The sequence below is a fragment of the Hippoglossus stenolepis genome, chromosome 6 (genome assembly GCF_022539355.2).
Source record: "Hippoglossus stenolepis isolate QCI-W04-F060 chromosome 6, HSTE1.2, whole genome shotgun sequence".
NCBI lineage: Eukaryota > Metazoa > Chordata > Actinopteri > Pleuronectiformes > Pleuronectidae > Hippoglossus > Hippoglossus stenolepis.
In genome coordinates, this window is record NC_061488.1 from 24,958,092 (window position 1) to 24,982,607 (window position 24,516).

At 41.1% G+C, this 24,516-nt stretch overlaps 1 protein-coding gene and 1 long non-coding RNA gene across 5 annotated transcripts in view; one reads left to right on the forward strand and one right to left on the reverse strand.

Annotated features, from left to right (window-relative positions):
* The window catches only part of LOC124851966, a 60,003-nt gene extending 48,468 nt beyond the window's left edge, over positions 1-11,535 (reverse strand). The window contains exons 1-4 of one of the 2 annotated variants that reach the window (XR_007032789.1): positions 11,275-11,535; positions 9,945-10,061; positions 9,593-9,664; positions 8,322-8,437 (exon numbers count right to left, since the gene is read on the reverse strand). This is a non-coding gene — a long non-coding RNA (uncharacterized LOC124851966). Of the gene's footprint in view, positions 1-8,321; positions 8,438-9,592; positions 9,691-9,944; positions 10,062-11,274 lie in introns of both variants that reach the window. The other variant, XR_007032788.1, reaches the window with a different exon arrangement.
* On the forward strand, positions 11,516-24,119 carry tbc1d22b (TBC1 domain family, member 22B). Of its 3 annotated transcripts, none has more exons than XM_035158742.2 (14): positions 11,516-11,783; positions 14,997-15,053; positions 15,416-15,605; positions 15,697-15,865; positions 16,194-16,361; positions 17,085-17,155; positions 17,454-17,582; positions 17,715-17,780; positions 19,662-19,776; positions 19,970-20,076; positions 20,154-20,229; positions 20,379-20,506; positions 20,690-20,785; positions 21,736-24,119. In XM_035158742.2, the coding sequence occupies exons 1-14, from the start codon at positions 11,728-11,730 to the stop codon at positions 21,862-21,864; spliced, it is 1,557 nt and encodes a 518-aa protein (XP_035014633.1). In that variant the 5' UTR covers positions 11,516-11,727; the 3' UTR covers positions 21,865-24,119. The 3 variants fall into 3 exon arrangements, with proteins under 3 accessions (XP_035014633.1, XP_035014634.1, XP_035014635.1); XM_035158743.2 differs by having other exon boundaries at positions 15,700-15,865; XM_035158744.2 differs by lacking the exon at positions 14,997-15,053.
* Positions 24,120-24,516: the final 397 nt, after the last annotated feature.

Genomic DNA, 24,516 nt, shown 5'->3' on the forward strand with positions numbered 1-24,516 from the left:
TTTATGAACCCGGGGATTGGAGTACATGTGCAACTGTGTTGGAGGTGAAATAACACTCTTTTCCTGGTAATGTCACATGTTTGCTAGCATGGACCAATGCTCAAACTGCATGGAGAATGTATTCAGTGTACCAGAAGAATCATGATGTCTCACACTGAGCGGGGGTGGGGAAGGGTGAGTGTGTGTGTGTGTGTGTGTGTGTGTGTGTGTGTGTGTGTGTGTGTGTGTGTGTGTGTGTGTGTGTGTGTGTGTGTGTGTGTGTGTGTGTGCGCATACATGTGAGAGAGACAAAGATGACCAAACACTAGCTAGAGACAATATGTGCGCCACATTTCCCATTTCCTTGTAGTTAAGTGGGGCAGCAGCTCTTTTGGTGATAACAGCAGGGAATTCAGACAATGGCGAAGGTGATTCAATAAACAACCCAGATGCTTCATTTTGAAACAGAAAACACACACACATATTTCACTCCACACGCACACACACAATATAGGTGCACAATGAAAATCTCTTTTGCAGAACTTGACATATGGTGCACACAATTTCCCTCTCAATTTCAGATCCAACTCCCACAGACGTCCTCGCATGCCGGCAAATTGCCACACCCCCCTCCCCACTGCTCCCACCACCCTCCCTCTGCTCCTCTTTCCTCATCTCCCCATCTCTTCATCCCTCCCTCCCAATTCACTCCTCTTTCTGAAAGTCATCTGCTCGCTAAGCAGTAAGCAACATCGCGGGCCGCTCGCAGAAATGAGAGTATACAAATGATTTGTGGCACAGGCGTCCCACTGGCGCCAGGCTTGATGGCGGTGTGGAGAAGGAGGAGGGGGATCGAGGGCGGGAGGGGGGTGGATAATGTCACTTTCACCTTGTGTTCCTCTAGCAGGCCCATGATGATCATTTTTCCCCATTTTCGTCGCAAATTTGTTTCGGGCCGGGGCTAGCAGGAGAAGAGAGAGAGTGAGAGAGCATGAGGGAAAGATGGTGGGTGAGAGTAAGTCCCCCACGCTTCACAAAGTGGAGGCAGGGAGAGGGAGGGAGAGAGAGGGGTAAACAAGAGAGGAAGGGGAGGAGGGTACATATAAGGGGGGATGGAGCAAAGAGGAGAGGTGGGGGGCACATCTGCACAGTGACCTTTTTCTGATCCAATCTCACTGATGAATCCTAATGAAGGATTTAATAAAATCACAGTTTACAATCTGTCTCTGCATCAAAGCGTGCAATCCAATTCAAAAACACAGGCCCATCTACATTTCCAATATTGTTGCAAACCCATCAACCCCACCGAGCCCTTCCCCGAAAATAAGTGAGCACATGTTTGTGTGTGTGTGTGTGTGAGAGATAGATGGAGGGACAAATATTGGCCGGGCTGAGAGAGTGAGCGGCTGGCGCATTTGTTCCAGCTGTAGCCTAATGTCACAACTCGTCATATTCATTTGGCCCTCTAATGAGGCTAAAGTCAACAAGGTGCAGCATCCATGAGTGGAATTGCTGCTGCGGCGCACTGCTAAATGAACAGAGAGAAGTAGACAAGAGAGTAAAAGACACAAAGGACATGATACTGAGAGAGCATGGCAATTCATTTCAAACTTGATAATGTACAGGCCTGCTGTAAGTTCACGCAAACACACACACACACATTTCATACACGCCAGCATAAGATTGCATTGACATTTTCCTGAAATCAAAAGGGCACACCTGTTACACTGTCAGTGAGCTTGGAGGCTGCAGCGTAAACAAGACAGATGGACAGATCAATGTGACTGTTTGAATGTCTCTAAGTTGATGCAGTGAATTGAAGAGGGCCAACGGCTGTAAAGCAAAACACTGAAAGACCTGAGAGGCTCGGTAAATACTTAGCAACAGTGACATCTGCTGGTAATAAGTTACAATGGTAACGCTCTAACAGCCTTTAGTGGCCACGACAGAGGACTAAACCAACAATTCTAACAAACATACACACTACGAGTCGAAAGCTTTAGACCACCTCAATTTTTTTGCTGTTTACATTTGATTTACATAATTCCATGCAAATCAAAGCATAGAACAAATCAACATTTGGATATTTTAGGAATAAGGAATCTTATTTGTTGAAATTTAAATAAAAATGGACTCATCCAGCAGCTGAACACTTGAAAACTTTAGACCTCGTTTCTAAAATGGAGATGAAACCCTGTTGCAGAGGTTCACACAAATGTGTTGCACTTGTAGTTTGCTTTGTTTTCACCTTGTGTCCAGTTCATCACAAACCCTGTAAGGTTTGGGCTCTGTTGGGTTTATGTCTATAATTTGTGTTGCTCTTCATCATGTGAAGCCTTCAACAGCTTCTGTTGCTGCAGGGGGAACGTATTTTATACTATACTTACTTTCAAGGCCTCATTTACTTTCATTGCTGAAGGAACTATGTTATTTAACTATTCATCCCTAAAGGCCTTTTCTTTTACCTTGGGTAGTTTCTTAAACTTGCAATTTAACAAGCTAGTGCAGTGATTGTTCAAAACATGTCTGTTTAGAATGGGCTGTTGATTGGCCGGTGGTAATGGGGGTTGCTGTTTTCTTTCCAAAACTGCAAAAGTGACCTATGATCAACCAGATACTGTTTTAACCCCAATCCTAGCACCTGTCAATGTCTGTGTCCGTCCAATATGGTGAAACCATAAAAATCACATAATCAAAATGACCTGGCAGGACAGATATTATTACTGGCTATTATTACTGGCGGGCCAGTTTTAACGCGTGTGGTTAGTTGTTGACCACTGGTTTAATTTATTAGAAGACATGTTTAACTCAGTCCATGACTGACTGACTCCACACTGCACTTCCTGGGGCCATTAACAATATGCATGTCAAGTCTAAAGCCGATTGGATGAGCGGTTTGCAAGATTTGTGTTCCCTATCAAAGACATTTGTGGAATTTGTATATGTCAAATTTTTTGAATCCTCCCCCATGAAAACTAACCAATAAAGTTCACATCAAAACATTACACTCATCAGGAGGATTACTATTCAGTTGGATAATCCACTCATCAGCACTACACCTTGGACAGGACTCCATTTAAGTTTTTTTTTAGGGCTTCCATTTAAATCACTGGAGTGTCTCTTTCAAACAAATAATATAAATATTAGACGAAATCCAGTGAGTTACTTAAATCTAAAAACAAATGTTAAATTGCTGAAGGTATCAATGTATGCCAATGGTGTGACAGCTTGTACTGAAAGTCATTTAAATATTCTTGAATATCACACCAGGCTGGATTGTCCTCCCTGTGTTTCGGTGAATGCCTCTGGGCCCAGTTGAACAGTTACGATTAAAATTTAAATCATTTACCTTTCAGCACTTAAGAAAAGTTCTTCATCAGCCTGTTTTAGATAGGAAACAAAACCAGATCAATAAACTAGCTTGCTTACAATGCTTCTCGGTTGTGATATGTTATTGATCTACACAGTCAAATTGTTTTTTTCATTTATGACCCTGAACAGAAGGAGTGCAGGTTCAGCTACAGTGCAGATCCCTTGGAGGGTTTCTCAGCAGGGTGGATGCTTGGAAAATTGGAGGTTGTATCTCTAGTTGAAGAGTAACTGCACCACCCTGCTGCCCCTGCCAGTGCCTCACTGCTGCATAACTCCGTCCACACTGTGGGATCAAAGCCACAATACCACTATTACGCAATAGATCAGTGTCAACTCTGAGGAATAGGTGCATTGATTGGATATGAGATCTAATGTCTGACTGCTGCCTGCAACTAAACATCTGTAATTTCTCCATGATTAGACCTCAGATTGCAATTACTTTCTGTATCGACAACTCCCGTTAATGAGACTGTTTGTGCCAGAATCCCAATCTACATGAACTGGGCTCTGAGCGTGTATAGTTTAATATGGATGTTTAGGTCTGGGGTATGCTCTAAATATCTCCAAATTATCTGTGTGTGTGCGTGTGTGTGTGTGTGTGTGTGTGTGTGTGTGCGTGTGTGCCTGTGTGAGTGTGTGTGCGTGTGTGAGTGTGTGCGTGTGTGTGTGTGTCTCTCAGAAGGCCCGAGTTGATCAGAGTGTGGAGCGACAGCTGTGCTACAAATCAGAGCCCATTTACTGGTGACAGAGTCATTAACGCCTGCTCATCTCATAAAACACAATGCACATGGTCAAATACCATTCGCTCCATTCACGCTCATAACTCAGTCTACTGGGCACACTCACACACACACACACAAACACAAAATCTCTCACAAAGCTAAACCGAGTGTGTCGATTGGAATGAGTATAGAGGGTGGTTTCCTTGTGTGTGGTGTGTGTTGCGTGTGTGTGTGTGTGTGTGTGTGTGTGTGTGTGTGTTGTTTGCAAATCCATAATAAGTAGGGTGATAACGACACAGAGGTAAAGATGGATATTTGCTAAAAGCACAGCAGCAGTAAACACTTTGTCTAAGGCTTGTTTTTACGATAAGTGCACAACATACTCACTATATTCTCTTCTTCTTCTTCTTCTCTCTCTCAATTTAGCACAAACACAGAAAAACAATCACACACACACACATATGTATATGTATATGTATATGTTTATGTATATATATATATATATATATGCAAATCTACTGCATGAATAACATACTGCATACATAAACATTTAACATTCATACACAACCCTCGGCCACATTTTTTCACAGCTGATTTCTGCTGCCACTGCTACTACAACAACCTCTCTCCTCTGTTAATACCACAGTGTCATAGAGATACCGTAATATAATGCAATAATGTATTTTAGAGCTCAAGTCTCAAGAGGCAAAAGTAGAATCCATGCACTGCAAAATATATTTATACCATTGCTGGGTACAGAATTAATGAATCTGTTAATGCAGTGGCCCCACAAAGTATTCAGACCCTTTTGCTCACTTTATTGAGTCGTGGATTCAATTGTAATAATATAAAAATTAAACTGGCATTTTGTCCATTGATCTACAAAAATGCATCTAGATTCTTTAGAAAATGGAAACATGAAGAAAAACCAAGTATTCAGACTGTGGACCCTGCACATGGTAACAAGCATCATCTTTGCTTTCATTATTCTTGAGATGAGTCTAGAACTAGAACCAATATTTCTCTCTACCTGTTTCCAATTGGAATGTTTAGACAGAGAAACATCTGCTTATATTACGTCCCACAATTCACACTGTATGTCAAGACAAAAAAACAGCCAGTCCAAAGAACTCTTTGTCGACCTCCATGATAATATTGCAGTGAGACACAGATCAGGGTATAGGTATTACAATCATTTCTAAAGGTTTGAGTGATCACAGGAGCACAGTAGCCTCAATAGTGAAACTGATGAAACACCAAGACTCTTCTTACAGCTGGTCTAAGTAATAAGGCAATAAGGATTTTGATTAAGGAAAGAATTCAATGTTCACTCTAACAGAACTTCAAAAGTCCTCTGCTGGGAAGAATCTGTTTGAATGATGACCGTGGGAGTATACAAAAAATCAATTTTGCTTAGGAAGGTTCCAAACTTAGTAAAAATGACCCAGACGTATTTCAGCTTATCTCCTTTAGCATAAAAAACATTGCACCATCCTGTTGCTGTCCCACAATTCATTGCGGCAGCAAACTTTAAAGCGATGAAACCTCGTAGCACCTGGACAGATCGACGTAAATATATAAAAATAAAACAGCTGTTCTGTTCTCATGAGTTGATCCAGAACTGATGTGAATCTTCACATGATTGTCGAGGTCCTGATTTTATTCTCTGTCACGTCTCTCCAGTCAAGAGTCACAGTGACAAGTATATTGAACTTATGGGTCACAATATCATCATCAGAAATAAATATATATATAAAAGTCATTTCAATCCCCTGATTGCAGAATGCACAAACAAAATGTCTACAATGTCCGTTCTGAATATTCCTCATGTCGTTCAATATTTCAGTCTTGTTTGTTTTGATTTTATTTTCGACAAAATCTATTCTGTTGTGACTTCCTGTGAGTAAATGATGGTTAAATGTTCCTTGTGTATGAACTATTAAGTTATCTTTAGTTAGGAGGTGTCACTCTGCATTGGACAGGAAGTGGACACTTCTGCACATCATCGAGTTTATCACTATATCGTACAGTCGTTGGTCTGTTTGTATCATTTTTAATAAATAAAGTTGGTTTGATAAAAAAAAAAACACCAAGTGTAAGTGGAGTCGGATTTTCTACACACCGCGGTTCTCCTTTCCTAACTCTTTACGGCTGCTCCTTCACATCTTTCCTTGACGTTGTGACGTTTTCCATCGGGGTCAAGGAATAGTGATTAGGAGAGATTATTTTGAGTTTCCAACCACAGCTGTGACTCAGCAGCACTTTATAAATCAGGATGCATGGTTGGCGAAAAGCCACTCTGACTCAAGGGCACATGACAACCTGTTTGTCAAAAACATTTAAAGGATGAGACAAAAATGTAACCATTTGAACAGAAATCTATAAACTATGTCAAGTTAAACCTGGCAAATACGATCTCATGGTGGTGGCCGCACCAAGCTGTTGGGAGGCCTCTAAGCAGCAGGGACAGGGAGATGGATGAATGTAGCCAAATACAGAGAGCTCTTTGGTATGAGGAAAACCTGCTGTAAAGTGCACAGATTCAAGTATCTGACTGTCCTTGAGTATGCCCCCCAATCTATTATTACTTCTCACTCTTTCATTATTATTATTATTATTTCTTTTTTATCAATATGATTAACTGGTGCTGCTATCATTAATAACATCTATAAATATCACTCTTATCATTTTCATTATAACAACTGGTCTCTCTCTTCTCCCCCTCCCTCTCTGGTTGTATTGAAGACCAAAACAGTTTTCTTCCTCATCACTGACAGTACCACCTAGTGTTGACGGAAAGCGAGGGTCAGCATCCCCCTCAGATTTATACACCACGTTACAAACTACTATCTCAGGATTAATGTGCCATAAGCAGGCACTGGGGTGTAAAATGTTACTAACCTCAATCTGATCTGGGGTCAGTTGCTGTACACTGGCAAGGTCATCAGCCATGTGTGAGCTTGCATCAACACCACAGTCATACCCACCAAGGCCAATTTAAATTCACTAGATCCACCAGATTGCCCACACTCATAAATATCAGTCCCCTAAACATGGCAGATTTTTTTTAATTTAAATTCATGAATTGTTCTCTGAGAAATCAACAAAAATGTAAACGAAATTCAAAAAAATCCTGGATCCGCCCCCTGAACACCAAAATGGCATGGCTTCTTCCATGGTGCATTCTGTATCCTTCCATCCTTTGTTTGTGGAAATCCGTCCAGAAGTTTTTGCATAATCCTGCTAAGTAACAAACGCCGATGAAAACATAACCTCTTTGACGTAGGTAATTATCAATGTGAACTTACTGTTACGCTAGTGGTAGCAAGAGTTTATTATGCCACATTAAGAAATTACAGAATTATGTACAATTCTTGTATCTTGAAAAGGTTATATGACTGACTAGTGCTAGAGTGCATGGCTGGCAGCTAGCATGCCAGCTACGGCTGCTCACCAACTAGCCCTGCAAGTAGAAACTATGTCCGTAAGCCTCCACTTCCTAATAATTCAGTTAGCCACTAAACACAGGGCCTTGAATCTCTATGAACAACATAAAACAAGCATTTGGAACTACTATTGACATCTAATTTCTCTCCATAGTGCAGCATCTTACCAGTTTACAGGAACATCCTGGACCACTATGAGTTTCATGCTGCTTTCATCATTATTCTTCATTGTTTCTGACCATGATTCCAGTCCAGTATACTGAGACTATAGTATGCAAGCTCATATACATACAGAAATTGCCTACTGTAAATATTGCATGCATGCTGTGCTCTCATGCGGCGGACGTGGCTCAGGAGGTAGAGCGGGTCGCCCACTAAACAGAAGATCCCAGGCTCCCTGATTCAGTGGGCTGAAGTGTCCTTGGGCAAGATACTGAACCCCAAATTTCCCTGAATGGCTGTGCTGGCAGTGTGTGAGTTATATGTGATAGCGAAAGCTCTGTATGAATGTGTGTGTGTGAATGTGTGTGAATGCACTTTGAGTGGTCACCAAGACTAGAAGAGCGCTATATAAATACAGACCATTTATCATTTCTTTCAATTTCAGAATTGGAAGGGAAGGTCAATATTTATATTATTGTAAATCAAATATCTTGACTTATGGTAAAGCTCATTACACTTTACAACAATTTAATTAGGAAATCTACAACACATACCTACATGCCAGATGAATTATGTAGACTGTACACAGTACATCACACACACACACACACAAACACACACACAGACTTCTCTGTCATACCTTTCCCCGAGAATTCACAATCCTTCATGGCCTGGTCACAGTCGGAGCATGTGAGAACAGCTATTGATGACCCGATGACCTTGAGATGAAGAACTCCGCTAAACATCACCATGTGCCTGAAGAGGAGACTGAGTTTCTTAGTGTCCACAACACAGGAGCCATTATCTTGACAAATTAAACTAAAGTTCTTTAAAAGTTGTGCTCTTATTCAAAGTGTCTGTTCAAATGACCCTTTTCTTTTTGTCACACTAACAAAACAATATTCTATGTCACTTATGTATTTTATCATTTTAAAAGCAAAAAGTGTAAGATGTACATTATGTACATGTTACGTTTAAAGTGAACATGAAGTAAGTCACATGAAGAAGAAAACTCACCTCCTTTCCTTTTCTTTTCAAAAAGTTCTGTGCAAATTTTCATCAAATCCTTTTAGCTGTAATTCCCCCAAAGATTTCAAAACTTTAAGATCAACTACAGAGCTGAACACTCGCCACAGTCACAGGACAACAAAAGAAAAAAGTTCCTCTTTCCTTAAAGAATGCTGTCGGAGTAGTTCTGTTGCCACTAAAGCATTCAGGAAGAGAAGAAGTCACAAAGCTTTCCTTTCAGGGGTGGGAGAGGGAGCAAAACAAGGGGGTCACACAAACCAAAATATAGCTGGGGGCTTAAACTTCATGAGCATGTGCCGTGGAAAAGCACACTATACATTTATTTTGAAAAAACTATTTGCTTCAGTGTGCTCTTCAGTCACAGACTTAGCATTAAAATGATCATTTGAGGGGGTTTTAAGTTACAGATCATATGTGTATTCACAGCAGAGACTTAGTGTATACTTAGAGTAGAAATGTCTCCCATCTAAAAGAAATTATATAAGTCGCCCTGGTGGTCTGCCAGGAAAAAGTTCAAAGTAAATGTGGAGTGTCATTTAAAAAATTGTTGAGCCCCAGGCAACTCCAGTAGTCCCGCATACAGTTCCCTATTGTCCCGCCTTGTGACTCTATTAGTGTATCTCCTCTCAGCCTACTGCTTTCACACCACTGTTTTCCTCGCAGAAACTCAACACTGTGGCAGAAAGTCACAAGGCTTGCTTAAGGCAACATTCAAAATCTCTTTTAAAAAAAACAAAAGTTTGAACAAATTTATAATCCCAGAAAACGTGTGAATAAAACTATTCTCCACTCATAATGACACAAGATCCACGGCACACATTTGTTCCCAGGCTGTAAAAATACTACAAGAGTACAGCAAGAAACCCAAATGTAGACTCTTACCTGGGTTTTGTCAGTTGAAGTTCGTTGGATGCTGGAGGAGGTGAAGACAGGTGAGGGGCTGCAGTGATTTCCCTAAACAAACAGACACAGGAGAGCACCTGCGATTCAAATGCATCAGAGCAGTAAAAACGAAACTAAGGCACGTCTCCCAAATCCGAATTTGCCTGCATTTGAATGGGACACAAGGACTTTAAAAGGAACTGTGTGAGTTGAATGAATAATGATGAAAATAAAATGACTTAGTTCATCATTAGATGACAAGTCAGTCAGTCTCATTCCACTTTGCACACATCTGTGCTGTCAGCTATCTGATTGTATGAAATAACTCATAAAGCATGAATGGAAAACTCACTTTTCAAACATTTACAGTAAATAAGAGGTGGTTCAACTGGTTTCATTTTGACTATGGCTCCTTCACTGGAACAGAGAATGGCTGCCCTCATGTGGACAAAGGCTCAACCTGCAGCATCTAGAGAAAAAAAAAAGAGAAGTATTACTTCAAGCAGAGGAAGTATTTTGATTTGTGTTCCGGTCTGTGGTTTGTATGGCTTTTAATGTGAGGAATAACTGTATTTAATAAACAGTGCAGAGTCAGACCTCCCTCGCTACATCAGACATTTACTTTTATTTTCCTAAAACTGATTATGAATGCAACTTAGTCCTGATAATGCAATACATTTTAAATATAATATTTTTTTCACAAACCAAGGAAGTCAGACATCAGCTAGACAAGAGCACAGGTTAGTGTTGCAATGAAAGTGGATCATCTTAATATCTGAATATCAAACTCTTTGGTTAATAGTAATCAACGTGTCTGACCATCTATGGAGGAGGTACGATTTTGATCAACAGCTGTCAAAGTGCAGGATTACTTTTCTTTATATTTACATTTTTTCCCTGTCAACTAATTAACACACAGAAAACTATGATTCCGTTTGAGAAATGTAAGGCCACAAACTACCAATATTTTTATTAGCAATATGTCTGGTGATTATTTTCTTTAATTATCTCTCATTTACATATTCACTGTGGTTTGTTTGTTTGTATGTAAGTATACATCCTTAACCACAATATCCACATTTCACTTCAACATACCTCTCTCTCTCTCTCTCTACTCTCTCTCTGTCTGTCTCTCTCTCTCTCTCTCTCTCTCTCTCTCTCTCTCTCTCTCTCTCTCTCTCTCTATATCTCTATCTATATATATATATATATATATATATATATATATATATATATATATATTCTCTCTCTTTAAAACGGACTTTCAAGTAAAGGTAACTTAACAAATAACTTCATCAACTATTCAAATAGTTTTTATGTATGTATATATTGTATTTCCTGTTAGTCGACCAATCAACCTTAAACAAAATTAAGCCTTTCAGCCTTACAGCACTGGTTGGTTTCTGGGTATCTGGGGTTATAATGATATAATAATAAAACATGTACACTGGGGGTCTCTGTCCTGCAGGTTTAATCTGAACTGAACAGCAGCAAATCCCTACAACTGAGAAACTAGAACTAGCAAAGGATTAACATCTCAATAGTTAGTCATTATTATTCCCTGCATGTCATAAGAAATCATGAGAAATTAATTTAAGTATTAATTAGAAAAGCAAAAGAGCTGAAATGCTTTGTCAGGTCAGGCACCAGGATATCATGGGTGACAGTATTCAGTGTAACACCTGTCTCTCTGTCCAGAGGTCGTGCTGGAGGGAGACTCCTCCGCCATGTCGCCTCCTGTCTCACACGCGAACAACACGCAGGCATCAACATGGCTGAAGTTCGAACAGTGACACGAACTCCCTCCAGCAGCGGAGCTTCTCTCCGCGCGTCCCCGTGTCCGCAGCATCCCCCTCGCCGTCACCTCACCGCATCCTCCTATTGGCCACCGTCCCTGCACCTGTTCCCCCCGCCCGCCAATCACACGCCCCGGTCGCTGTGCTCCAAGATGGCGGCTTCCAGTGCTCCCTGTTACACATCTTAAGCATTCGAAAGCGAAATATCTCCGTCCACCGGCTGTTTGAACCCATGAGGGAGCCGAGCGGCCCGGAGCTGTCGACACTGAAACACGGAAGCTGCTCCCCCGCGGTTTGTTCATGTCGGTGTGGGAGTGAAGGGGGTTGTGTTTACCGAGTATGGCCACCGAGAACAGGATCAATTTTTGGAGGAGAAACGCAAAGGTTCCCGGAAGGTGGGTGTTCGTCACTGTCTCTTCCTTACCGACGCGAGGTTAGGTTCGTTCATTTAGTGAGTGTCACACAGTAATGAAGGGTATGACAGGACAGAAACATGATCATAGCTGGTTTGGGCTGGAATGCAGAGCTTCAAGTTGATCTCGCACATTTAAAATGTAGATGCCTGACTTGTAGTCATGAGTCGCTCATGTGTGTTCTGTGACTTTGCGCCGTCTTGTGTGAGTGTGTGTCTGCTGAGGGAGACACTCCACCTCTCTGTGTGGAGCTGCCAGCTGTCACACACCGTGCGTCGCCCGCCATATGTTTCCTCAGCCAGAGACTGGCCCCAGACTGAGAGAGGGCAGCACTGCACTTATTCAGATGAGGATCTATGCTGGCGTCTCAGACCTCTGATTTTGTAAAGATGAGTCAGAAGTTACATGAACAACATCCTCTTTTTTTTATGTCAGTTTTGACCACACCTCGTATGCACAAGAAGCAGGGAGCCCGGTCATAGTATGTTTGTGGGTTATATGGGAAAAAGGCTACACACGTATTAGTAATCAATCCAATTTTATTTGTATAGCCCACATTAACAAATCACTCATAGGGCGTCCTCTGCCCTTGACCCTCTACACAAGTAAGGAAAAACGACCCCAAAAAACCCTTTTAACAGGGAAATAAAACGTAGAAACCTCAGAGAGAGCCACAGGCGAGGGATGCCTCAGGATGGACAGAAGTGCAGTAGATGTCACGTGTAGCAGAGCACATCAACACAATTACAATATTTACAACATTGATGAGAAAAGACCGGGTCAAACATAAATGGAGAGGTGTATCAATGTTTTAAAGTATTTATACAAAATGTCAGACAGAGACGAAGGGAGCAGCAATGTAATGATAGTAGTATACCTACTATTACAAAGAAGAGAGTGAGAAGTCAGGGGGAAAACAGTATTATTTGACTGAAGGTCATTCAAACTATTACCTGTGATTTAGGCCTAAGTTCTCATGTACTGAGTACTCCTGTGTCACTGTGGAAGTTAGTGTTTGTTTCTCTGAAAAATATATACATGATCAAACCCACCGGGTTATTTTACTGCTGTTCTTAGGCATTCCTACATGTACATGTGTCTTGTACAACAGGGGAAATATTACTGCAGTATTTTGTATAACAATATAAAACAATACAAGATAGTTCCAGTCAAGACAAATATAGCTGGTAGCAAACATGTATTTTTATTTTGGTTCAAAATGTGTCATTTCCAGATGCCATCTTTGTTTTTAGGGGAGGCTAGAGTTTGGTCAAATTGTTTTAAAAATCTGTTATTGTGCAGCTAATGACTATTCTTTTTGTCAAGATGCTGAGACAGAATTAGTCAAGTGTTGTTAAGCTTTTCAGAGAAATGTATGCGAAGCATTTTGGCTTGTATGGTTAGAACCAGCCTGTAGAGCTTGTTCAATAAAGATCATTGTAATGGGTTATAATTTGCTCTGAGGATCTGGGGGTATACTCTCCTTTTATTCCTCTCACTATACACTCTTGTGCAAAATGAAAAGTCATCATTGTTGTGGCATGACACTTTCATGCATATGTGTTTTATGTTTGTCTTAATTGGCCTGCATGTCTTCATGACTATCAAGACTCGTGAGTAGCTGTCCTGCGCTGGCTCCATGCAGCTGCCTGGCAAAGAGGCTGCAGCCGACAGGAGGTCGTGTGGTGGTGGGCAGCTTGTTATGGAAATCTGAGAAGAGAGGATCTCTAAGGAGAGGGCGTTGTTGCCTTTGTCACACACACTGATCCTTCTCAAACTGTGGTGGGCGGAAGGCTGGGAACCCAAACTCAAACACATGTTTGAACAAGAAAAGCCAGCTGAAAGTCTTGCTTGTCCTTGAGCCGCTCCTGATAAAACAAGTCTGCTGCTGTTAAACAAGGGACTCTGGCTCTGCCAGATTATCAGCAGGCCCAGTTCTCGCTTCTCAGCCATCAGGCTTACTGTCAGTTTGTGCATGCAAATAAATGAGCGAGGGTGACACATTTTAGCCTCTCATTTAGCCACAGTTTGACAAAAATCCAGGCTACTAGTGGTATTTATTGCTTTGTGATATTCACACAAAAGCTTTTCAGCTAGTTTGAATGAGGGTATCATGTGTGAATTTCTGAGACAGCGACAGGGAACCTTTGGATGAACAGTGATGATAGGTTTTGTGTTAGACCAATGCTGGTGTGGGGAAAAAAGAATATTCATTAGAAAATGTCTTTGTCCTCAGAGGGAGAACAAACAACGACTGACCTCAGACAATATTTAGTCTCCCAGTAAGTTTGACCGAAAGCCGTCGGTCTGAAAAGTGACAGGTCAATTATTTGTTTACAAGACGTAACTAATATTTTATTTGTGCTGTGAACACAGATACTTGCCTCAGTTACCACGCTGTGTAACCACAACTACAACTGTGTGACTGTTGAGCATGAGCATGTGTTTTGTTAGAAAAGCCTAAAAAACCTAAAATGTAGTGGAGGGGGCTGCAGTGAAAAGAGATAAGGAGAGGAGTGTTGTTGGCAGTTACGGCCCTGGCCCAGATCCCATTCTACAACTCTTATCTGTATCTGCTTTGGGCCGACGGAGAGTTAGAAAGAAGCTGAGCATCAAGATTCTCACATCCGCTGAACATAATGGCCACCACAGGGTGGTAAGGAACACGGGGGGTGTGCAAGCTGTTCCCTAGTTCAGTTCAGTACTCACTAAAAACAGCACATTCTCAGTTTAGTCGGAGGGTTGAATTCAGATGTCATCTGTTAACTGCAAATTACAGTGTGCTGTCAACCTCTCTTTTTCCTTTGTTTGGATTGGTTTTGTTTTACACAGCAGAAGTTGGATGGGCACTATCCACTCTCCTTCCCTTGTGTGTGTATATATTTCTTTGTAATACTGGACACAGTATATGTTCAACCTTGTGCATTGGCTAACGTATCATTTCCATCAGTGGTGCTTCCTCATCTGTAATTATGCAGATTTTTTAAGGGATTGAGCAATTTACTGCAACTAATAAACAAAGGAAACAAAACAACACAGACAAGGACAATATGTGCGTCTGTCAACCTTCCTCTGAACAATAATTCATGAGTAGGTCTTCTGAAGATTTCCTCTAGGCCTAGTTAGCACAGAATCTTGGAAGCTGCATGTGTTTTTGTGCACAGCAGTGACCGCGTTTCACATCATCTTCTACAGCGTACAACCAGTCTATGGAGCACAGCATCCACCTCTCGACCCGCGATTGCGACGCACGTGAGTGAGCACATGAGAACTGGACTGCATGGTGTCAGGTCACCCCCGTGGATGCATTTTGTTTGTGTCACTCCCATTTTCACACTTTGTTTTGCAGCTAATTGTTCCTTGCTGTGAAGACCTGAGCATGTGTGGATTGTATGCAGTACCAATATTGACATTTACATACCTCTGCCTGTTTGAGAGAATAGTTTTGTTTTCCTGTTCTTTTTTGTTGGCTTAGCAGTTTTGTTTCATTGTTTATTTTTGTGATACCATCTCTTAACTGAGTATATATCAACAACGGCTGCTGCCATGAGTGAGACTGTTAAATATGTTTTTTCTGGCTTTCTTTGTTTAACCTCTGGATCTGTCCCCTGCAGGTATCCCAAAGACACAAAGCCCAAGTTCAACAATCTAAAAACAAAAAAGGCCTCTAGCTTCCACGAGTTTGCTTGCAGCACCAACGATGCTTGGGACATCGATGATGAGGAGGACAATGATTTCCTCGGGACCCCCGCCCCAACTTCATCCCTGTCATCAGACCTGCCCTCTACGCCTGCACAGATCCATGTGATTATAAGACATCATTTTTACCACTACGGGCATGGGGTTGGTGTGAAATAAGCGGAGATATTATGAAGTGTTTCCTTTGTCCTTCCAGCAGCAGAGTCAGGCAGGTGACTCGGAGAGCAGGATGTCACACAGACTGGCATCTCTTAGCCCAGAACCTCAGAACCTCCAGGATGATCAGGAGGAAGACGTGGACTCTGAGACCGTCAATGGCAAGGTTGTCAAGTCTAATAGTGAGGCCCACCTCAACTCGTCCTCAGGTATGTGACTCGTGTGCTGCAGCACTACATTCTGCATTAAGAGTTACTGAGCATCTTATCAGGTGATTCATAGTAAAGCTAAGGACCACTGGGATTATCAGGCCTTTAGAATGTACCAGGCAGGACATTCACAGTCTGAAAACGGTCAGAACAGGTGATAGATGAACAATTAAATGTTTTTGTCTGCAAGAATTTAAACAGAATTTTGTGTGTTATTTCTGGGGTTTTGGTAGTTTGATTGTTGTGTCCTTCGTTTTTTAATTAAACACATGTTTTTACATAATAACCTATATAATAACCTTATTTTTGCTTGCATGGCCCTCTATAGTCCGATCCACGCTGCAGAAGCAGCAGTCTCTCCCAGTTCGTCCCATCATCCCACTAGTGGCTCGGATCTCCGACCAGAATGCATCCGGGGCACCACCCATGACGGTGCGGGAGAAGAGCCGACTGGACAAATTCAAGCAGCTGCTTGCCAGTCCCAACACTGATCTAGGTACAGTAGAAGAGCAAACCACACAGCTTCACATTTTCATAGTGTAGATATGAGTTGTGTTGTAGGGGCCGCATCCTTCGGAAGCTGCATTTAAAGGCCCATGGCATCACAGCATTGTGACTAGAAAACGACTGAAAAAGGCATCCATCCATTAATACAAATGATTCAATGAATGGATCTTTCTCAGGCCAACCTATCTCTGGATACATTGAGCACTTGTGACAGAGCTTACAACCTAACCATGCAGGCGTTCTAGGCTGCAGCAAGTGTAATGGCTCAAAGTAGCTGACGATGCAACAGAAAGGGTAGGAAAAGCTGGGGATGCCATAGGAAGTCCTCCATAGACCAGCCATATTATTGATTCTCCCCTCGCGGTCTTCTCGGTCTAGGAAGGCCACACTTTAGACAGAATCTAAACTCCAGAGGATGCAGCAGCTGATTTGGTACACAGCTATGGAGTAGGTATTAATAATAAAACATTCAGATTTACACAGGATGGGTCGACCTGCATAAGAAATGTTTAAATGTCATTTGAGAGAGAAGAGGGTTAAGTTGACCTTCCTCATACATATTCTGCTGTCAGAATTCAGTATTACATGCCAACACTTCCCTCTAAGTTACAGCCAGCTGAATATACTGTGTGTTTCAGTGTGTTGATCGCTGCTGTGGTTTTAATCCAGTGTTAATCATTTGTGTTTCTATCTTGCTCTGTGCTGTTTACAGAGGAACTTCGGAAGCACAGCTGGTCAGGTATTCCAAAGAAAGTCCGGCCAATCACATGGAGACTTCTCTCTGTAAGTCTCATGACCTTCAGTTTTAAAGTATCACACGTTTCGGGCTGGTTACACAGCATCCTGTCTCAATATTCCAAAGTAAAATTTTCTAGCCTCTGTGTAGCCATTTCCATTTCTTTAGGAAAATGCAGACATGATGTCAAAAGCCTTATCCATCCATGCAACCTTGTCTTCAGGCTGTTGTCTTATCTCAAATGGCCGTCCTGTTCTGTTCCTCTGAAACTGTTCATGTAATCAAAAAGACGTTTCTTCTCACCGACACTTTCTCTTATGTATTTTCTCTGTGGTGCTCTGACAGGGCTACCTGCCGGCCAACAAGGACCGCAGAGAGCTGGTGCTAAAAAGGAAGCGAGAAGAATACTTTGGATTCATAGAGCAGTATTACCACTCCAGAACAGACGAGCACTTCAAGGACACATACAGACAGGTAAAGTTGACAAATATTCTTCTACTGCTAATGTGTCAAAATCAGTTAACACCACCATTTTAAAGTCAACATGTTATGAGCTTTGATTATCCTGAGTAACATTTTAATGTTGGTAATCTTTCTTCCTGTTAGATCCACATTGACATTCCAAGAACAAACCCTCTGGTTCCCTTGTTCCAGCAGCCTGTGGTACAAGAGGTAAGATCTAAACTACTGCAGAACAGAGGCATTACATTATAAATATGGAAGAAGGTCATTTAGCATCATTTGTCTGTGGGTGTGGTTTTTCTGATGTTGTAAGTCCTCATAATGTAAACCATTATATTCTTTAGGTGAAGACATGTGTGGGTGTGGGGTTAGGTTTAGGTTATGGTTAGCCAAGTAGTGGTTAGGTTAAGGTTAGAGTCTCCTGGAAATGAAGGTAAGTCAGTGTTAATCATTGATGTGGCCAGCTGGTATTTGTGGTTGGTGACCGGTACACTTGTGTCTAAATTAATGTTAAATGTAAAATCTATAAAGAGGAAACACTGAGATGGGAACTCTAACTTTGTTGCTTCTAAGCTAGATCCTTTATCATGAAGCAAAATCAGTAGGTTATCAGCTAGCTATGGGCTAAACTCAGAGATCACCAGAGGTGAGCTGATAGTCGAGATCACCATCGTGACGTGCCGGTCAACCTAAAGCCCTTTATAGAGGCTACATCATGTGATTAAGAGAAATGTTTCACCTCTCATCTAAGAGGCTTCTTCAGTTCAGTACGCTGATCTTGTCAGTAAAGCACAGATTCGTATCTTGTGGCCATGAATTAGTTATCTTGTCCCTACGTCTTAATAACTTGTGGCCACACCTTATTAGCGTGTGACCATGCAATAACTTTTCCCCCCAATAATCCATTTATTTTCCATACTCATTTTGAACCTGTTTTTATTATATCCTTTATTCGATCAGGTAGCCTCACTTTGACATAGATCTCCTTTGCATAGCAGTAGAAGATACAATGCACCAAAGCATGTATGTAATGGCTAAACCATATAAACATCATCATAACAAAGTCCAAGCTTTTCTCCAGCCCTAATATTTGAACATAATTCCTATTGTCTCCATTGTTTTCCCTCATTATTTGGGTCTCACCTCGCTGTAAATCACTCTTCACAAGCTCCTGGTGGTTTTCACTGCTTAGTCTCACACTATATTAAATACTTCACTCATGGTTGCTAATAGCTGCTAATATATGTTAATAGTTGCTAATAGTTGCTAATAACAACTATAATAGTGATCTGAGATCATTGATCTTCGACTCAGTTAGCTCAAAGACAGCAAGACTGAGATTACCTTGGTTTGTGATGGAAGCATATATATATATATCAAGGACTCAGGATTCATTTAAAAATAATCACAGGATTCGATCATGTAAAAGAGAGATTTCTGTGAGGTGAGAGATTTTATGAAGAATGCTAAGTTCTAGATGTTATGTTGATCTGTTTTTAACTTAGATCACAATATTAAAATTTCTCGTCAACACTCGTGGTTTGACCAATTATATTGTGAACTAGTGCTGTGTCCATTGGAAACTGGCCTGTTTGGAATGGGGTGGTTGCTTGGCCTGCTACTACTAAATCTAGAGAAACCCTTTAATTGTCAAAAATACAGCATGCTACAGTCCTACAGTAATGCTGCAAGACAGCCATTCACACTTGAACAACTGACACTCACTCATTAACGTACTTTCACAGTAATCAAATTCTCACCGAGATGATGATGATTATCAGGAGAAAAGCTTGTAAACTCATGTTGCATTGATTCTGTGATCTCTATACCTGTTAATACATGGGTGTTGGAGTTTAAAGTAGATTGCAGTAAATTCAGATCTGGTATCAACATCTCTGTCTGAAATTATTTTCAAAGAATTGAGCCCAAGCAAGAGTTGAACATTGTAATTCAAAGCAACTTTCCTGAAATACTAAAACAGAAAGTTAAGAATCATGATGAAAATTATACCATTGGTGTTTGCCTTGTATTCTCAGTGAATCTGCTCCACACATCTGCTAATCAAACATGTTGTCGTCTTTCCTTCCTCAGGTGTTTGAGCGTATCCTCTTTATCTGGGCCATCCGTCACCCAGCCAGTGGCTACGTCCAGGGAATCAATGACCTAGTCACACCCTTCTTTGTCGTCTTCTTGTCAGAGTTTGTCAGTAAGTTACTGGCGGGAGAATTCCTGTTAGAGCCCCATTATCTTCAGATGGTCAGTTTCATGACGCTACATTTTACAGTGTTGTTACCAAATCCAGGGTCATAAACATGTCACTTAGCCACCTCAGCAGAGGGCAGCGTTGAGGAATCATATACAGATCGTATCTGTATGATCAGTGTTGTCTTGTTTTTCAGTGGAGGATGTGGAGAACTTTGAGATGGCAGGGCTGCCTCTGGACACCCAGAGAAACATCGAAGCTGATAGCTTCTGGTGCATGAGTAAGCTGCTGGACGGAATCCAGGTCTGCTTACACACAAACACGTCAGTGAACATAAAACAATAAAGTGGGCCCGTTTACTTAGATTGTTATTTTCTCAGGACAACTACACCTTTGCTCAGCCTGGAATCCAGAACAAAGTAAAGGCTTTAGAGGAGCTGGTCAGCAGGATAGATGGTGAGTGGACTCCTGACAGTTGTCATCCATAACTGTACTTTTATGTGACGTGCTCTGCTCATTCCTCCTTATTTTGAGCTTGTTTACTACTAGCTTCTACTTGCTAAATGTGATAGAGTGCTCTGTGTGTGTGTGTTGTATGTCTCCAGAGGACATTCACAATCATTTCAAGAGGTATGAGGTAGAGTACCTGCAGTTTGCTTTCCGGTGGATGAACAATCTGCTGATGAGGGAGCTGCCTCTTCGTTGCACTATCCGTCTCTGGGACACCTACCAGGTAGTGCAGACTGGACACCATAATTGAAACTTAAAAATAAGAAAGGAATAAAAAAAAAAAAAAAGAATCATCTGTTAAGTTGACTGGGTTCAGGTGTTGAGGCCGACTTTGACCTGTTTATTATCTTTGCCTGTCACATTTGAATGATGGATTTAATTGAGTTGTAATCTGCTTTTTTCACAGGCTGAAGCAGAGGGTTTCTCCCACTTCCACCTGTACGTCTGTGCTGCTTTTCTCATTGAGTGGCGCAAAGAGATTCTCTCCATGGTTGACTTTCAGGTACCACTGTCTTAGCAGTTGCTCACACACGACTGAGAAAGTAACCCAAACTAAATACTGAGAGCAGAGCTAACAGATGAAATCAAGACATATGTTCATATAAAGAAACTCTTGAATCTTGGCATCTCAATTTCCCCAATTCAACATGAAAGCTGGATTTTCCCTTTAGTTGACTTTAAATTCTATACGTGATAATTTACATTAGCGGGTCTCTCACCCAGCTTGCCGGTGATTCGCAAGGCATTCTGGGTACCCCTCCGTTTGAAGTGAGGGTCTGAAAAATCTCTGTTTGGAGGGGTATAGAGCCCTTACCCTTGGCCCTACCCCTCCGTCCCAACAGGTATTGGGACAGCCTACCCCTACACGTGAACACGCAAAACAAAGGGGTAGGGCCAAGGGGTGAAATGGGATTGGGCCTAACAGTCGGTCAGCTAAGTAGAACGAGTGACAACGTAAAACTAAGAGTGAGAGCAAAAGAGACTCTAGAGCCGCAAGTTAAGATTCTTTGACAATATTTATTCTACAAAATATAACTGATGTGAGCCCTGTGCTCAAAATATCCCTCAACAACTGTAACTTCATATTTATGCCCGATAGCAGCTGTTGTCACTGTGTTACATTATCAGATGTTTGCTCAAATCCATGTGTGAGTTGATCTTAGCAGCAGACAGCAATCCACACAAAACTACACATGCTTCCTTCTAGTACACACAGGAAGTTAAAGAACTACTTTGTTGCTGAAAAGCATATGGTCAATAAATTCAGTTTCAGAGTTAAGTGTTGCTTTAATTCCATACAGGCTGTTGTACAGTAGGGGACATGATTTTACTTTGTCAGAGATAAGCCCACGTATTTTTTATATTTCTGAAATGTTATACATACTCTGTTATTAACTCCTACTTTCCAAATATAGTGTGAAAGTCATGAACTGATTCTCTGTTGCTCTTCAGGGCCTCCTCATGCTACTGCAGAATGTTCCGACAATCCACTGGGGGAACGAGGAAGTGGGTCTCCTCCTGGCTGAGGCCTACAGACTGAAGTACATGTTTGCAGATGCACCCAGCCACTACAAGAGATAGTTTCAGGGCCTCCTCGTCTTAGCAAACACAGTACTTTCAAACTTCAAACCAGACTGTGACTGCGAGAGACACACTCCATTCGGAGATCCTCAAAAAAAATGAAGTGTTGTCTCTGAGGTGTATTCTGGTGTCATCAAGTGCAGCTCCAGGAGACATGTCGGATGTTTCCTCAGAGCCACTGAACTTCTCTTGTCAATTTCCACTGGACACTGAAAACCATGGCTCATGGTGCAGCCATCGAGCTCAGTGACAATGAGATTATTTGCAGTTATAGTACTGCACTGGATCAATGGACGGTTACCATAACCATAGCTATGCCATTTTGGTGGACCTGTACTGTTGGTCAAGCAACATTGATTCTCTCTCAAGTCAAGCGTACACTGAGATGTACATGCTGTAATATAAAGGGATGATGAATGTTTGTGAGATCATCCTCTAGTGAAAGATGACTATTTTTTTGCAGATTTGTTGTAGTTAAAGTTTTACAGTGGAAACATATTAGGTGTAACCCAGGCAACTAAATCACCTTGTCATTTTTCTTTTTTACAAACGTGTTTAGTCTGACACTGTTGAGCTGTTCTGAATAAGGACAGCTAATTTGTGCGTATATGTTGGTTCAGGGTTACCAAATCTGCACTGTACAATCAACCAGTCATCCAGAGTTTGGGCCTCAATCACTCAATTGAATCAGTTTCCACTAATGATATGTTGGTTTGTATTTAGGTCTCAGACCTAACAGTAGCAAATAGTAGGTACTGTGTTTCCTTTCAGGTTCTGTTTTGGTGGAAGGTGGAGAAACTGATTTGATATGTTTGTCCCACTGATCTTTTTTTTTTTTTTTTTAAGAATAACTACCAGGCTCTTGTGTGCAGCTCATAAATGTCGACACTGGTACATTTTGAAATTGACTTGCCTCTGAAGGGATCAGAAACATGGGAAGAACTTCAGGTTGGCGTAGCTGTGGAACTCATTCATATGTCTGCTGAAGTGGGTCTGATTTCATGTTGCAACTGACTTAGATTAATCTAAGTTTTATTATATTTTAGGCAATTGAAATACAATTTGAGTTAAAGATTGTAGCACATATTAACACTCTTCTAACAGCACAAAACGAGATCAGTAAACACTGATCTTTTGGCCTGTGTTTGTGGAGTGTTTGTTTTACCAAACTCCATTTGTATGCATAACAATAAGAGTAGCATTCTTATTACTGATCTTATGATAGTCTGTGCAGTATTGAATTAAAAACCTGTGGCCATTGTAAAAAACAAACAAAAAATAGACAAAGAAACTGCAGATAATAAAAAGTAGTTTAGTATGATTGTTTATGGAGATTTTGAACTGAGAAAGTTCCCCTGTCAATGTCTGTTGGTACTGAAAGACATTTAGTGGCACATTCCTACCTACGGACACAGTGCAGCTCATTTGTGGTGAATTCTTAACATACTCCATCCTGTCACAGTGTAACATGGATAAATGTTAATGCTTGTGTTTTATATGTGTTTCTGATTTGGTTTGCTCTTTCCAGTGTTTATTTGTAACAGCATTTTTCAGCGTGTGTGTGTGGTTGGGGGGAGGGTGTTACTATTACTCAAATACCTTCATTACCAGTGATAATTATTATACAGCCCTGCTCATTGTCGACTACAACACATTGAATTTTGAAGCATTAGAAGTCTTAGTTCGGGTCCAGGAATGGGTGGGGTCACTTTGACATTATATTCAGTAAGGGAGACACTGTGATGCTTAAAACTAATTAGCAAACTCGATAATTAAAATTTTTGGAAAAGTCTTAACAATCTTATACCTGTTTATAGATCATTCATTGTCAGTTTGGCATTATTAATCCACCAGTAATCTCGTTTTTATCCGCCATGTTTCAGCTGAAACATGGTCACAGTTTGCCTTCAGCCTTAACGTTGGTTTTCTTCATTCAGGTGCACCAACTGATTGTGTCCCTACAATGATGGTATTGGTCACTCCATGCTGTGCTTGTGTTAAAGGTCAAGTGTCGTCAATTAGAATGTCGATAACAAAAGGCCGACAAAAACGGACAACTTGCTGATTTGTACCAAGAAGTGTTTGTGCTGTTTCAACATTCATCTTTATTGGGCCGATACAATGTGTTTTATTAGAGTGCTTTTATTAGAGTTCACTGCTGGCTCCAGCCTTGAATGAAGAAATATAAAATGATTACAGTACCTGCTGTATGTTAACTTTTTGTTTATATTAAACTATTGTTATACAAGTGCCAACATGAAGAGTGTGTCTTTTTTTGTGTTGTGTTTTAGCCGGTCACAACGCAAGTCAAAGCTCATTCCTTTTCTTCTCAACTTTATTGGGAATAAAGTACGGCATCAACACTATACAGGTACAATGCAGCAGAGGGGGACTGTGCAAGGAAACAGCAACTGTTTTATCACTCGAAATCTCAAAGTTGGGATTTTATTTATAATATTAAGTGATTTTGGTGCTTTTGTTCGAAGTCTAATTTGAGCGATGATTTCAGGATTTTATTCTTGCCAGACATAGAAGTAGATACAACACAGTTCCTCATTATTGTTTGGTAAGATCATACCTGTGTTAAATGGTCTTTAGAGATAGAAGCTGGAAAAGAACCGATGTTTTATCTCAACCATTTGAGAATATTAA

Coding starts and splice junctions, on each gene's coding strand:
- tbc1d22b (XM_035158742.2), top strand. CDS start 11,728: ATGGCCACCGAGAACAGGATCAATTTTTGGAGGAGAAACGCAAAGGTT. Junction 17,781..19,661: donor AGCAGCCTGTGGTACAAGAG/GTAAGATCTAAA, acceptor TTCCTTCCTCAG/GTGTTTGAGCGTATCCTCTT. Junction 19,777..19,969: donor CTTCTTGTCAGAGTTTGTCA/GTAAGTTACTGG, acceptor CTTGTTTTTCAG/TGGAGGATGTGGAGAACTTT.